This window comes from Littorina saxatilis, unplaced genomic scaffold (genome assembly GCF_037325665.1).
Source record: "Littorina saxatilis isolate snail1 unplaced genomic scaffold, US_GU_Lsax_2.0 scaffold_756, whole genome shotgun sequence".
Lineage (NCBI taxonomy): Eukaryota > Metazoa > Mollusca > Gastropoda > Littorinimorpha > Littorinidae > Littorina > Littorina saxatilis.
In genome coordinates, this window is record NW_027126994.1 from 7,247 (window position 1) to 23,547 (window position 16,301).

Below are 16,301 nucleotides of genomic sequence, written 5' to 3' on the forward strand. Positions count from 1 at the left end.
CTGCAGTTTGGTGGATATCCTTGTAGCCATATAACTAAATTAACCAAATATTACAAGCTATGCGTTTCTTTTTTCGAACAGTATATGTGGGGTAGAAAGTGTTAAATAACACAGTTCGTTTGAATGGCTATTTAGCTTGCGTAAACCACACACCATATGTCGTGGTTTATTTTACCCCTGAGCCATCGTGAACCCGTGTGATCCACTTTTTTTTCTTTCTGAAAATTTATGTTGGGTACCAGTTTTATCCCGATTTCAACGCAAGATATGTCAAGGAGACGACTTTTATGTAAATTCTGATCATATCTCGAAGCTTGCGTTGAAGAAAGTTGAAAAAGAGTACGACTCGACAGTGTACATTGACATTGTGTTGTCGAATCTGCTGCGAATATGACGATCGAAGAGGAAGATTCACTCAAATGGCTTTGTTCAGCCTTGAGACTGGCGCAAACCATGGATGTTCTGGAAAGTAGGGTTCAGTTAGATGAGCTGATGAGCTTGCAATTGGTATTTGATTGTTCTTCTTCTAAAAACTTGAGTCGATGCAGTTGCCTACTGTTATCTGTGTGTGTGTGTGTGTGTGTGTGTGTGTGTGTGTGTGTGTGTGTGTGTGTGTGTGTGTGTGTACGTGTGCGTGTGCGGGTGCGTGTGCGTGTGTGTGTGGTACAGATTGTAGTAAAGGGCCCAGTCTGAAATCTTTATCCTTTTTGAATAAAGTTGAGGTCATTTCAGTTCTCTCACTCACCATTAACATCACAATTTTCTTCATCACTGCCATCAGAACAGTCGTTTCTCTTATTGCAACGTTGAATAGAAGAGATGCACACGTTGTCCCTGCACTTCCAGTGGCCTACTGGACACACCCACTCTCCTGGAACAAAACGCATATAAGGTAATGTCACATATTGCAGCCACACGAAGTATGCACAATACAGATGAGACAATTTAACCCAAATCAGGTGTCATAGAAGCACGTAAAAAAACCATCATCATCATTCATGTGAAACGTTTGCACAGTAGTGTTTGTGTTTGAAATGTGCTTTGTCGAGCGTTTCTTGTTTAGTTTAAAGGCACGGTGAGGCTCACAGCCTTCGTTTTGCGTTTTTGTTGCAGCTGAGTGCTTTTACAGTTCAAAAATCCTCCTATGGTAGTAAAACAAACCCAAAACTACCCAACGACGACATCTGTGAAGCTAGACAGTTTCTTGTTCACGCGAGTGCATACATTAACCTAGTTATTACGTGGTGTTTGGTCGGAATTCGATTCAATTGAGTGATTCCGGCCTCCATTTTGTTTTTCACAAACTCATGATGACGTCTGGCATAGTTTGCTAGTGACGTGTCTTTTTTGTGCATGATGTGGTGATCTACTTGATCTAAATTTAGATAAAAAAAAAATAGGCCAAGGCCAGCCGGGTCCGAGTACGAAATTAATTCGTAAAAAAATCGCAGTTCTTGACTCTTTATAGGTGCAAGTCAATGAAATTTGGTAGTTCCTCTAACGGATAGCTGCCTCGGTATGACTAAAAGCCCCAGGGGCTCCGTGCACCTGGATTTGACAAGTTCAGTACCTTTAAATAATATGATTTAATTTACTCTGTGTGCGTGTGTGTGTATGTGTGTGTGTGTGTGCGTGTGTGTGTGTGTGTGTGTGTGTGTGTGTGTGTGTGTGTGTGTGTGTGTGTGTGTGTGTGTGGTACAGATAATAGTAAAGGGCCCAGCCTGAAATCTTTATCCTTTTTGAATAAAGTTGAGGTCATTTCAGTTCTCTCACTCACCATTAATATCACAATTTTCTTCATCACTGCCATCAGAACAGTCGTTTCTCTTATTGCAACGTTGAATAGAAGAGATGCACACGTTGTCCCTGCACTTCCACTGGTCTACTGGACACACCCACTCTCCTGGAACAAAACGCATATAAGGTAATGTCACATATTGCAGCCACACGAAGTATGCACACTACAAATGAGAAAATTTAGCCCAAAACAGGTGTCATAGAAGCACGTGAAAAAAAACCATCATCATCATTCATGTGAAACGTTTGTACAGTAGTGTTTGTGTTTGAAATGTGCTTTGTCGAGCACGGCGGTTCCCCCTTTCACAGACAGCATGATTAAGTTTGCTGCTGGCACCTGCCCACGCAGCCCCTGCCCTGCTTATCTGTTAGCACATTCCTGGCCCCGCTGGGGCTTCAGCCTTCTTTGTTCCACTGGCTGGCAGCAGAAAATGAGTCAATTTCCCACGGTTTAATTGCCTTCCTGCCACTGCCTCACAGCAGAACCAGATTTTGTATCTAGTTTATATCTTGAAGAGCCCTGTCTGGAGCACTTTCCATGTGGTTTCGTCTTGAAGATTTTTTGTCTTGTATTAGTTTCTGATCATCAGAGTACATGTACGCTGTGTGTTTCATTTGTGTGGCATTGTGTTGTGACAGGCAAATTTTTCACCCACTGTTCAGCAGAAAAGAAAGGATTGAATCATAGTATTATTACAAGTGACATCACACTCAGTTATTTTGTGCAGCAGTGTGACCTAATATTTCCAGTTTTCTTCTTTGTCTTCATGTGACAGTGTATGTTGGGTATGCAGTGTGTTTTATAATGGAGCATACTGAAACTGAACATCTAATTTGTGTTAATGCATTGTGTAGACTGTGTGGGGAACGCTCTGCAAGAACAAAAAAAGATCGACATTGTAATGTGAAACTGTGTGTGGACTATGCGGACAAACTGAAAAACTTTTTTAACATTGATGTGTCTTCTGATATTAGTGCAAAACATTCGACCACGTTTTGTCAGAAGTGCTATTCAAAGCTGATTAAATTAAACCGTACGCCCTCAAACACAACAGCTGATCGTGTTAAGGAACAAGCTCAAGCCATTAATAACATCCAGTGGGTGTCCATATCATTTATCCCGTTGCCGACACTGGTTTGCTGGTGTCAGTATAATGTGAACAGCCTTCTTTAAATCTACCCCAAGATACATGGAAGTAAAACTAGCTATAACAACAACAACAACTGCCGTGTGCTGACATTTTGGAATACTGTTTTCCTACTTGGATACCTGTAAGCGGGCTCAAGAAAAGATACTTCACACACACAAGGTAAAAATCTTCAAAGTGTCAGCATGAACATCTGTTAACATTAACCTTGCAGATTTGTTTTTAATTTGTTCTGTCTTCAAAAGTTGACCGTGGCGCGATCTGTAGCCACTCAAATACATGTCATTAATTACATTGTGCCGTGTGTACTGTTCTCTGTCTGTCTTCTTTCAGCAGGCTACAGCAGTGGCACACCTAAAGCATAGTGGTCATATTTAGTATCGTTTGAAAGTTTATGGTCTTGACTACAAGGCTATGTGTAAATAACACACATGCTGACATCGTAATTCAAGAGAACTAACAAGATAGAAGTGTTTTCAAAACACACAGCTTACTCGCAAGGCAGAGATAGCAGTGCGTAGCTGCCGAGAGGTTGAGCTAGGCCGCACTCTGGCCTGCTAGTAGAAGGGAGCTTTTCTCTTAGCCTTCTACTGCTGAGATGGCTTGTGTGGGTGATGCTATCGCGCGGTTGTACAGTCACTACTGTGTAGCCAGCGCTGAACCGGGGGATGGGTGATTAATTACCGCTGGCGGCCTGGCACTGAGGAAGGGGTGATAAAGGGGTCAGATTCCGGCTGTGCCTGTGAACTAAACCTAATAGCAGAAACTGCCGTGCGAGCGTTTCTTGTTTAGTTTAAATATGATTTAATTTACTATGTGTGTGTCTGTGTCTGTATAGTGAACACACGGACACAGACACAGACGCAAAGACACACATTTGTGCACATAAACGCCCGTGCGGGCGCACACATAAGTTAACTGACATACCACACTGCTGCTCATCGCTGTTATCGCCACAGTCGTTCCTTGCGTCACAGCGCCAATGAACAGAAATACATTTGCCGTTTCTGCACCTCCACGTTCCCCTCGGACACGTCCGTTCCTCTGCATAACAGATTATGTAAGGGACATATGCCCATAATACGTTTAAATCATGTGACCAGGAATAAATCAGCACAAATGTTTTGAATGACAATTGTATACCGAGCAACAAAAGAAACGCGAACATATTCTGCATTGTTATATTGAAATAATCTCAAACGATTTGAGAGTTAGGATTATCAAACCAACAACGTGTTATGCAGGCATGCTAAATGAAGCTGTTGTGTCATTATTTTCATGCTGCGACTGTCTCAACACACGGGACAAGTAGGTTTTCACGTGAAACACATGATGGGCGCGTGTAACACGTGCAAGCTTAGCAGGAGAAAACTGGTGTGTGCTATGTATTCACTGATGCATTAGCAATCAAAAGAGACCATGGCACGCTTGCTGTCGGTCTTACTTTTGAAACAGCCAGGATGCCAAGATTGACACCAGCAAAACGCCAGAGAGCAGCGGGTCGATTTAAAGCTGAGGGAGACACAGAGGCGGGGGCAGATGCTTTAAACATGCATATCTCAACAGTCTATCACCTTCAGCAATGGTTTGCTGACACTGGAAGCACTGCAGTTACACAACACAGTGGAATACCTCGCGGTACAGCAATAAGACAAGATCGCCAGATCCTGCGACAACGTATTCGAAATCGATTCCATACAGCCACTGACACTGCCAGGAACATCATTGGGAACCACCAGAGTGCCATCAGTGGCCAGACAGCGCGATGAAGAATGACTGCGCGAGACCTCCAAAACTACTGTCTGGCTAGAGGACAAGTCCTTCTTCGAAGACATGGCGCGGAGTGCCAGCAATTGGCCCAGAATCACATAACTGAAACTGGTGGCGAGAACAAAACACTTGTTTTACTGATATGACGACCCTCGCTGCATTAACGCGGAGAAGAAGAGGTAAGCGTTATGTTGAATGCTGCATCACGGAACACAATGCGCAGGGTGGACTAAACGTGATGGTGTGGGGTGTAATCGGCCTCAACCACACATTAACTTTTGGTCCTGTGTTTTTCCACATTCTTGGCCCTGGTCGGTAAATGGTATCGACTAACGCATTCAGTTTACAAGGCGCCGATGTCAGACTGTCACCAACACCATTGGGGGTCATACGCCATAATGACCTTCTGGTGAGGCTTGCGTTGCCCAGGACAACAAAATACGACGCCATGCCAAAGTACAGTGTTAGAAGAACATCTCACCCTTATTTCGATTCGTTTCAATGTCAGGTACTTTATCCAATCAATTTTTAAATGTAACTTATACTTATTTCTGAAGAGAATTTGCGTTTCTTTTGTTGCTCGGTATATTTAATATCTGGTGTAAGGGGCTTCACTTTTTTCAGACGAAGTAAAGAGTAGGTGACCAAACAACAAATATATAGCCATGCACACCGCTCGTTTCTCAATTGTCAGTCCTCACTTTTTACATCTAGTCAAGGTTTGACTAAATATTTTAACACAGACGGGTAATCGAGACGAGGGTCGTGGTGTATGTGTGTGCATATGCATGTGTAAGTGTGTGCGTTTAGATCGATTCCGAGGAAAACACTGAGCCGATATTTATGAAACTTAATATAAACATTCTTCCACATGATATCCCCGCACAATGTTTTCCTTTTTACATTTAGTCAAGTTTTGACTAAATGTTTTAACGTAGAGAGGGGAATCGAGACGAGGGTCGTGGTGTATGTGCGTGCGTGTGTGTGTGTGTGTGTGTGTGTGTGTGTGTGTGTGTGTCTGTCTGTGTGTGTGTGTGTAGAGCGATTCAGACTAAACTACTGGACCGATCTTTATGAAATTTGACATGAGAGTTTCTGGGTATGATATCCCCAGACTTTTTTAAAAATTTTTTGGATAAATGTCTTTGATGACGTCATATCCGGCTTTTCGTGAAAGTTGAGGCGGCACTGTCACGCCCTCATTTTTCAACCAAATTGGTTGCAATTTTGGTCAAGTAATCTTCGACAAAGCCCGGACTTCGGTATTGCATTTCAGTTTGGTGGCTTAAAAATTAATTAATGACTTTGGTCATTCAAAATCTGCTCAGAAAGTTAAAACGAAGAGAGGTACAGGAAAGCGTGCTATCCTTCTCAGCGCAACTACTACCCCGCTCTTCTTGTCAATTTCACTGCCTTTGCCGTGAGCGGTGGACTGACGATGCTACGAGTATACGGTCTTGCTGCGTTGCATTGCGTTCAGTTTCATTCTGTGAGTTCAACAGCTACTTGACTAAATGTTGTATTTTCGCCTTACGCGACTTGTTTACATTTGTTCAAGTTTTGACTAAATGTTCGTAGAGGGGGGAATCGAGACGAGGGTCGTGGTGTATGTGTGTCTGTGTGTGTGTGTGTGTGTGTGTGTGTGTGTGTGTGTAGAGCGATTCGGACTAAACTACTAGACCGATCTTTATGAAATTTGACATGAGAGTTTCTGGGTATGATATCCCCAGATGTCTTTTTTTTTATTTTTTTTAAATGTCATTGATGACGTCATATCCGGCATTTCGTGAAAGTTGAGGCGCCACTGTCACGCTCTCATTTTTAAACCAAATTGGTTGAAATTTTGGTCAAGTAATCTTCGACAAAGCTCGGACTTCGGTATTGCATTTTAGCTTGGCGGCTTACAAATTAATTAATGACTTTGGTCATTAAAAATCTGAAAATTGTAAAAAAAAATGTTTTTTTTATAAACGATCCAAATTTACGTTCATCTTATTTTACATCATTTTCTTATTCCAAAAACATATACATATGTTATATTTGGATTAAAAACAAGCTCTGAAAATTAAAAATATAAAATCTATTATCAAAATTAAATTTTTGAAATCAATTTAAAAACACTTTCATCTTATTCCTTGTCGGTTCCTGATTCCAAAAACATATAGATATGATATGTTTGGATTACAAACACGCTCAGAAAGTTACAACGAAGAGAGGTACAGAAAAGCGTGCTATCCTTCTCAGCGCAACTACTAACCCACTCTTCTTGTCAATTTCACTGCCTTTGCCATGAGCGGTGGACTGACGATGCTACGAGTCTTGCTGAAAAATTGCATTGCGTTCAGTTTCATTCTGTGAGTTCGACATCTACTTGACTAAATGTTGTATTTTCGCCTTACGCGACTTGTTTGATAAATGTCTTTGATGACGTCATACCCGGCTTTTCGTGAAAGTTGAGGCGGCACTGTCGCGTCCTCATTTTTTGACTGAATTGATTGCAATTATCGTCAAGCAATCTTCAACAAAGGCCGGACTTTGGTATTGCATTTCAGCTTGTAGGGTCAAATATAATATCATGAATTTGGTCATTAAACATCTGAAAATTGTCATTAATTTTTTAGATAGATCCAAAAATAATGTCCTCTTATTCTTCATCATTTCCTAATGTCCGTAACATATGGATATGTTGCATTCGTATTAAAAACACGCTCATATTTTTCAAAAAGATGACTTCTTCTTCTTCGTTCGACTGACTGCACGTCACAAAAAATATGACAATTTGAATTAAAATAAAATTGTCAAAAATCGATTTGAAAACAATTTCGTCTTACCCCTTCCTTGTCAGTGCCTGATTCGAAAACATATAGATCTGCTCTGTCTGGATTTAACGCAACCTCAGCAAGGAAAGAAAACATAGAAATACAGAAAAGCACGCTATCCTGCTAAACGCAACTGCTATTAAGATATACTGGCTTGTCAATTTCACTGCGTTTTCACGTGCGGGGGACTGACGATACTGATATTGTCTTGTTGAAAACATGCAGTGCGTTCAGTTTCATTATGTGAGTTCGACAGATTGACCAAATGGTGTAATTTCGCCTTACACGACTTGTTAATTTTTGGCACTGTTGGTGCAAGCCTGGTTTTTATTTCAACAGTAGGGTCGGTTACTGCTTTGGAAAGCGAAGGATTGAAGGCAGGACAACGGTAAAACGTACAAACACGATAAGAAAAATATGACAATTTGAATTAAAATAAAATTGTCAGGAGTAAGCAAGGCTTTGTTTAACTTGTCTTCGACCATTTCTCGTGTACAGTAATAGTTTTTAAGGAGACATTCACATTTAAATGTAGTGTGTTGTTGGCACTCCATGCGATCTTTAAAATAATGTTGTTTTTAAGGCAACATATATAATGGAATAAGAATCACACATGACACTTTTATTTTTGAAGTTCCAAATTCATTTGCGTCATCCACATGTCGATCATCGTCATAGTACTCTTAGTACTCCTAGCTCCCTGTTGTCTTTATCAAAGCCCGTTTTCAACTGCCCCTTCTCTCACAATATACCGAGCATATGGCGTTATTGCACAAAAAGCAACCTTTTAATTATTCAAATTGGAGGGAATTCTGAGTTGCTTCCCTTAATCAGTTTAACTTTTCTATTGTTAGTAACATCAGCTCATAGAAAAGCCCTACAGACAATAGTATCACCGCGCATCGACTGCTGCCAACGATTGATATACACGTGCTAGTACTGTAGATGATCCATCCATGCATCACAACCTACGTCATCCTGTGTCTGTTCAGGAGTGTTTGCTTAGTAAGTTATTGATTAGGGAGCCGGTTAAAAAACGTGTGATTGTACCTTGAACATGCAGATAGCAGAAGTCTGTAGGTTCCGCTTGGCCGTTGACATAAATCTTCAAAACATATCTGTCTTCAAAGGCACTTGTTACTTTTGGAATTCTCAGCGTGATTCTGTTGCGGTCTATGCTGGAATCGGTTTGGTACAGGTTGCTGGTGGGTTTGCATACTAAGGGTGACTTTCGGTCACAGATAAGTATGTCATGGTCTTGAACATAGAACACAAGAGATCAGTTAAAGCATTACACCTGTAAGCCTGAAAAACAAGTATGCAGTGTAAATATAATAAACTCACAATACTTTTCGATTGAAGAGGTACCGGCACGGTTGGCCTAGTGGTAAGGCGTCCGCCCCGTGATCGGGAGGTCGTGGGTTCGAACCCCGGCCGGGTCATGCCTAAGACTTTAAAATTGGAAATCTAGTGGCTGCTCCGCCTGGCGTCTGGCATTTTGGGGTTAGTGCTAGGACTGGTTGGTCCAGTGTCAGAATACTGTGACTGGGTGAGACATGAAGCCTGTGCTGCGACTTCTGTCTTGTGTGTGGCGCACGTTATATGTCAAAGCAGCACCGCCCTGATATGGCCCTTCGTGGTCGGCTGGGCGTTAAGCAAACAAACCAACAAATCGATTGAAGAGATCATTTGCTAAGTCATTGTCAGAAGAAAAACACACTTACATTCATAACTCATTGAACACAGGATGACAATTAACGATTACTCTTAAATACTGGTAACACATATTGTAAACGTGAACAATTCGATATGCAAACCTAAAACACATGTTTACGATTATACGTTTATTAAGATTATGTTGTAGTTTTTTTATGTTTCAAACATATTCAACACAATAAAATACTGCATGTATTTGCGAATCATGGTAAACGAGTTGTTACAAAACCAAATTGTGATACATTTATGCTTTAATTCTGCAAATACCCATCTTGATTATCTGGCTACGCTCCCCCGTGACAACTTTATTTCTTTTTTCGGTGGTCTTTATCAAAATAGTAAGGGACAATTTTGTTATAGTTAGGCACTACCATCGTTATGTACATGTACATGAAAATGAATACAGGGCATGTATCTTTCATGTCGATTGTACCTGGGGCACTTGCTCGTGTCATAGTCACAAAGTTGATGTCGGAGCTTGCATTGATTTCTTGTCGGATGAAGAACGTCATGACAGCGGTCTCTCCTGCCCTAACCTTGGGAGCACTGCACCGCTGGTGTGCAGCTCTAGCTCCAGCTGTGGACACAGAAGGCCGAGTTACAAGAATCATACATAATTATGGACAATGTGTTGGCGAATGTTACATTTATTGTCTAATCTTGCTTGATCAGTCTAGCATACGCATTCCGGATGTAAATATGTATTTGTCGAATGTCAGGATAAACTGTCGCAAAAATGAAAATAAATGCAGTATACTACTTTCAAGAAGCCAATCAATAACGTTGATTGCACTTTTTTTTTAAAGATGTGTATGTGTGTCACTAATTCAGAACAATTGATCCCGTATTTGGTACCGTTGTATTTCAAGCAACCAGCTTTTTTGTTTGACTTTCTGCTAATTTACTCAATAGAGCGTAGACCTAGACAATTGATAGATGATCATTCATGCTAATTTGAATAGGTGGATACTTTAAGCATTAAAAAAAGACGGGCTGATTGTTTGTGACACAAAAGAGGTCTTTCGTGCAAATATTCATGACAATAATATATATGCCAAAACTATTAAGTTTCAGTTAAATTACATTATCGTATTAGACGCGTCTAAGTAACGTTTTACACTAATTTCAAAGTAAACTGAGCAAAACAATTATTGCACACATTTTTGTACCCCAACTTGAACATTCATTCACGTGTCATTTTATTCGAATTTTATATGCCATTAAAAACCCTTCACTTAGCTACCTTGCACACTTTTCGGCCGCCGAAGTCAGGGTACCCCCATAATCGACTTGACAATAACCCTAGTCCCGTATTCTAAAATCTGTAAAAATTCAGGATTTGCTGATAAGAAACAATTCTGCATATCGATAAAAATGCCATTCCATTTCCATTCCAAAACAGTTTCATTTGTGCACCTAACTTGATTAGTCTTGATACAATCTGTGTTCAAAAGAGGTAGGGATTACAGTTTGAAAGGCCCAAAAGAGCACGTTTTGCGGTCATTTTTTAGGGGGTCCTCCACTGAAAGTTCAATATATCCTAAATGTCTCAATGAAAACGTTTTAAACTTCCAGAAAACATGACCAGTAGGTGAAGAAAGATCACCATAATTTGTTGTGAATATATTGGCAATACAGGTAAAGTTACGTAACGTTTCCAAAAACACTTTAACAAATATTCATATTAATTCAGGGTGTTCTGCCAACAATTCGTGACTTTGCATGCAGGGCCAGGCACATCATTGGGAACCACCAGAGTCCCATCAGTGGTCAGACAGCGCGTTGGCCTGTGCATGCTCCACACCGGTAACCACGCACCGTTACATTCACGACAGCGAGGAGAGACAGAGAGACAGAGAAAGAGAGAGACAGAGAGAGACAGAGAGAGGAAAGAGAAACACACACACACACAGACACACACACACACACACACACACACACACACACACACACACACACACACACACACACACACACACACACACAAACACACACACACTGACACACACAAACACACACATACACGCAGTCTCTTGCCTATCAATAACAAGCAATTCACAAACGCGCATCACACCGGGCACAATGCTTTGGGATTAACAACCAGCAGCGAAGTAAGCACAGGCCAACGACTGGAAATCTCTGCCGTTCGCATACACAGTACAAATGACAGCGTTCATACCTCCAGCAAATTTCTGCCAGTGCTCAGATTTGCCTAAAACTTTCGCAAATACTGTTATAACCATTATTGGCCCTGCATGCAATGTCACGAAATGTTTTTTGTTCTTCTTTTTTTTCGTCCTTACACCTGTTCCCTTGTCCCGTTGTGCTATCACACCGCCTCGTCCCTGCACTCGCTGCTCCAACCACCTCTGAATTTTGTTCCGCTGTCAGACTTGTCGATTTTACAGACGCTCCGGGGGAGGGGGGGGGGGTGTCGGGTCGCTGCGGTAGGCTACCCTCGAAAGATGACACTGCACTTCTGCTGAGTCACTTCGACGGTGTTCAGTAGTGGGTCTGTCCCGAGCTAACGGACGCAGCCTACTACCTACCATGCCCCCTACTAACGACATTGACTTTAAGTCGCGGAGCCAGACTTGGTGAGCGTCCCTTCCAGAGAGCAGACCGCCACAACGTCCCTCCGTCGACCCCCCAGAACGTCACACGTTGAAGACTGACAGCAGAACCACTATTCAGGGAAGGATCGAACTGGAACACTGAGACCAAGGTCACCATGATAGCTCCGGGCACGAAGAGCCACAAGAGCAAGGACAATTTATATTTTGGATGATTAATGAGATGAGGATGATTATAATGATGATGCTTTGGATTTTCAATTTTGGTTTTGAGACTACGTGACAGGGCAGCACTCCACGCTCACTGTCATAATATATCCTGGCGTCAACCAGGCCCGAGAACTGCCGCACCTGCGGTGTTGGTCAGGTATACAGAACCTAAGCACCTTCAAAGTCGCATTCGTTAAGTGAATGACACTCGGCTGTGTGATCCCAGCCTTCCCATAGGAACCATAGCACTTCCATTCTGGGTAGGAGCCGACCGTAGTCCGAAAAACCCACATGACCCTGATGGGATTCGAACCCACGACCTCCCGGCCCGCAGCCCGATGCGCTAACCTTTGCGCTACGGGGGCCGGTAAGTCACGAATTTTTGGCATAACACCCTGAATTAATATGAATATTTTTAAAGTTCTTTTCGAAACGTTACGTAACTTTACCTGTATTGCTAATATATTCACAAAAAGTTATGGTGATCTTTATTTACCTATTGGTCGTGTTTTCTAAAAGTTTGAAACGTTTTCATCGAGACATTTAGGATATATTGAACTTTCAGTGGAGGACCCCCCCAAAAATGACCGCAAAACGTGCTCTTTTGGGCCTTTCAAACTGTTAACCCCTACCTCATTTGAAAACAGATTGTATCAAGACTAATCAAGTTAGGTGCACAAATTAAACTGTTTTGGAATGGAAATTGAATGGCATTTCCATCGATATGCAGAATTGTTTCTTATCAGCAAATCCTGAATTGTTACAGATTTTAGAATACGGGACTAAGGTTTTTGTCAGGTCGATTTTGGGGGTACCCTGAATTCGGCGGCGGTCACATGATACCTAATACAGAAATCTTTAATCCGAAAAGTGTGCAAGGTAGCCAAGTGAAGGGCCTTTAATGGCATATACAGTTTGAATAAAATGACACGTGAATGAATGTTTTAAGATACGAAGGGTACGAAAATGGGTGCAATACTGTTTTTACTCAGTTTAGTTCAACAATGTGAATCAAGGTTGCGCGTCAACCTTGTTGAAAACGCAAACAAATGACCCAGGTGATTAAAGACAAGAAGTTTCGAAGAAAGTAAGATAATGTTAGAATGTGGATATCGATTTTGAACAAAAGCTGGGCAATTCTTATAAAGATGTTGCACAAATTTGATGTTTGCAAACGCAATAGGTTATTCATTAATGTCTATTATTTTGTGTGTGTGGCATCATACCATAAACAAGTGGCGTAAGGCGAAATAACAACATTTAGTCAAGCTGTCGAACTCACAGAATGAAACTGAACGCACTGCTTTTTTCACCAAGACCACATACTCGTAGTTTCGTCAGTCCACCGCTCGTGGCAAAGGCAGTGAAATCGACAAGCCATGCAGAATAGTGCGGTAGTGGTCGCGCTGAGCAGGATAACACGCTTTTCTGTATGTCTATTCTTTTTAGCTTACTGAGTTTGTTTTTAATCCAAACATATCATATCTATATGTTTTTGGAATCAGGGACCGACAAGGAATAAGATGAAATTGTTTTTAAATCGATTTCGGAAAAATAATTTTAATAATAATTTTTATATTTTTAATTTTCAGAGCTTGTTTGTAATCCAAATATAACATATGTATATGTTTTTGGAATCAGAAAATGACGAAGAATAAGATGCTTATTTTGAGATCGTTTAATAAAAATATAATTGTAATTACAAGTTTCCGATTTTTAATGACCAAACTCATTCATTAGTTTTTTAAACACCAAGCTGAAATGCAATACCAAAGTCCGGCCTTTTGGCCAAAATGTCAATCAAATTTATTGAAAAATGAGGATGTGACAGTGCCGCCTCAACTTTTACAAAAAGCCGGATATGACGTCATCAAAGACATTTATCCCAAAAATGAAAACATTGTCTGGGGATATCATACCCAGGAACTCTCATGTCAAATTTAATAAAGATCGGTCCAGTAGTTCAGTCTGAATCGCTCTACACACACACACACACACACACACACACACACACACACACACACACACACACACACACACACACACACACACACACACACACACACACCACGACCCTCGTCTCGATTCCCCCTCTATGTTAAAACATTTAGTCAAAACTTGACTAAATGTAAAAAAGGTAACTTCATTAATGTTCTGTTCACATTATTTTGTTGTATATTATATACAACGACTTCTTTTTCTAAGCCATCAACTGCGAACTTTGTTGAATGTCTATGTTGGATGTTCAGAAAAAGAAACCAAATGTGTTAATGTACTTGCATTACTGATACAACGGACACACAGCATTTGTAGTGTCTTTTTTTAAAAACCTCAACAAATCGATGTCGTTTCTGGAATTTGTAGTACCTCTTGGCAAGTTGTTGTTTTTTGTGCGTTTGACTAAATAGGCTACAAGACCAATTTGTCCAAACCTGGCATTCAGAAATAAATAACAGTTTTATTATAATTATAGAATGTATAAAGAGAATTTTGAGTTTGAAAAGTACTTGTCCATCCTGCCGGTTAATTTAGCAAACGCTGTTTTAAAATTTAGAACACTGAATCATAAATTGCCTATACAAAAAGGTAGGACTCTTAGTATTCCCAGACAAGACAGAATCTGTCACAAATGTTCATCAGGTGACCTTGGGGACGAGTTCCATTATATTTTTGTATGTCCTTTTTTTTACCAATTATAGAAAACAGTTGTTACGGTGCTATTATTATGCCCGCCCTAATTCAGTTAAATTCAGAGAGCTTTTTTCCACTACAAAAAGGAGTTTATTGCTAAAACTCGCAAAGTTCATGACACTTGTCATGGACTGTTTGAGAAGCGAGTAAAATTTAATTCTCTTTTAGCTTTATACTCCGTTATCTGTTTTGTGTTGTTTGTAATAGTATTTTTGTCCTTATGTTAACTCACCCATCACCCCCCCCCCTCCCCCTTCCCCCCATTTCCCATAGTAAAGAAATGTATGTAATTACTTTGTGTGTTTTATTATTATTATTATTTAAGTTATTGAGACATCCCAGTGCACTAAGGGATTTATAGAGCAAATCGAGAAAATTCATTATTGAACGAAGCGCATAGCGCTGAGTTCAATAATTATTTTCGAGATTTGCTCTATAAATCCCTTAGTGCACTGGGATTGTTTCAATAACGATATTGTCGGTACCGCCAGAGAAAAAAGAAGATACAACACGCACATTTTGCTACGCGCATTTGAATAGGCATAACTGTGTGGTCAGGTCGTATAGAAGATCTACTTTTGTGTGGGCTGTCTCGCGTGTCGTGCTTTCATCACACGCAAACTCTTGTTTTAATTTCTGTTGGTAAATTCCAGTGTAGCGTTAAGCTAAACAGTGATGATCTTTCTCTCATTTGAACTCGGAGAAAGGACTGTGCTTTCAGTTATTTGCGGTTCGAAACCTTCATCGAGCTCCGACAGATTGACTGTGCAGAGTTGTGCCCCTTGCCAAGGTCGACGGAAAGCCCATTTTCAAAATAAACGTGGCATGTTTTTCGTGTGGTATCTTCCCTCATCGGGGAGTCTGGTACTAAATATGAACGGTAAGAATGCTCTGAACCCTACACGTATTATATCCCCATCGTTTTATCGTTCACATTTGCCTAACATGTTAATTTGCTGAGCGGGATTTATGTCGTCTGCTAGGCTATTGCACTGAGTCTCATTTCAAAAACAAAAATTGCTCGTCCCGTTGCACTGAGTCTGCACACATAAAGCAGGCTGGTAATAAGTCTTATATGTGGTAAGAACGTTCTAAACCCTACACGTTTTCGATTCCGATTGTTCTTGCCTTAAAATAAACGGAAAACATTCATTTACTGAACAGATGCAGTCGTATTTCAGTGTAGTCTGCTACGTGCTGATCTAGCTGCTACGTTATCAGAATAACACTTGTGTTTTCTGTTAGCTGTTGGGAATTGTATACTAACTCATCATTTGGTAATGTGGATAATAAGGTACATGCCACCAACATGGCATAATTATGAGAGGAATCTTCGCAAGTCGAAACTGAAAAATTAGACACAGCGGGTTCTATTTTTAGATCAGTGCAACTGTGGGCGGCACAGGCGCATGCAATCTGTCAGAAAAAAAACACTTCTGCTTTAATTGAAAAGCAGGACATTTATGGTCATAATCATTGGTATTGTGGAGAATATAAGCTACATGTCATTAATTAATTCTGAGGATGAGAGTACAGTCTCGCTTTGGCAAAGGGTGTAAGAATACGCTCTGTGGAAA

At 40.7% G+C, this 16,301-nt stretch overlaps 1 protein-coding gene across 1 annotated transcript in view; it reads right to left on the reverse strand.

Annotated features, from left to right (window-relative positions):
• Nucleotides 1-415: 415 nt before the first annotated feature.
• Nucleotides 416-16,301, reverse strand: part of LOC138955456 (sortilin-related receptor-like) — a 19,063-nt gene continuing 3,177 nt past the window's right edge. Inside the window, exons 2-7 of the mRNA XM_070327062.1 lie at nucleotides 9,684-9,827; nucleotides 8,585-8,791; nucleotides 3,873-3,989; nucleotides 1,778-1,903; nucleotides 746-871; nucleotides 416-462 (exon numbers count right to left, since the gene is read on the reverse strand). Coding sequence (XP_070183163.1) covers nucleotides 416-462; nucleotides 746-871; nucleotides 1,778-1,903; nucleotides 3,873-3,989; nucleotides 8,585-8,791; nucleotides 9,684-9,827 — 767 coding nt within the window. The remainder of the gene's footprint in view (nucleotides 463-745; nucleotides 872-1,777; nucleotides 1,904-3,872; nucleotides 3,990-8,584; nucleotides 8,792-9,683; nucleotides 9,828-16,301) is intronic.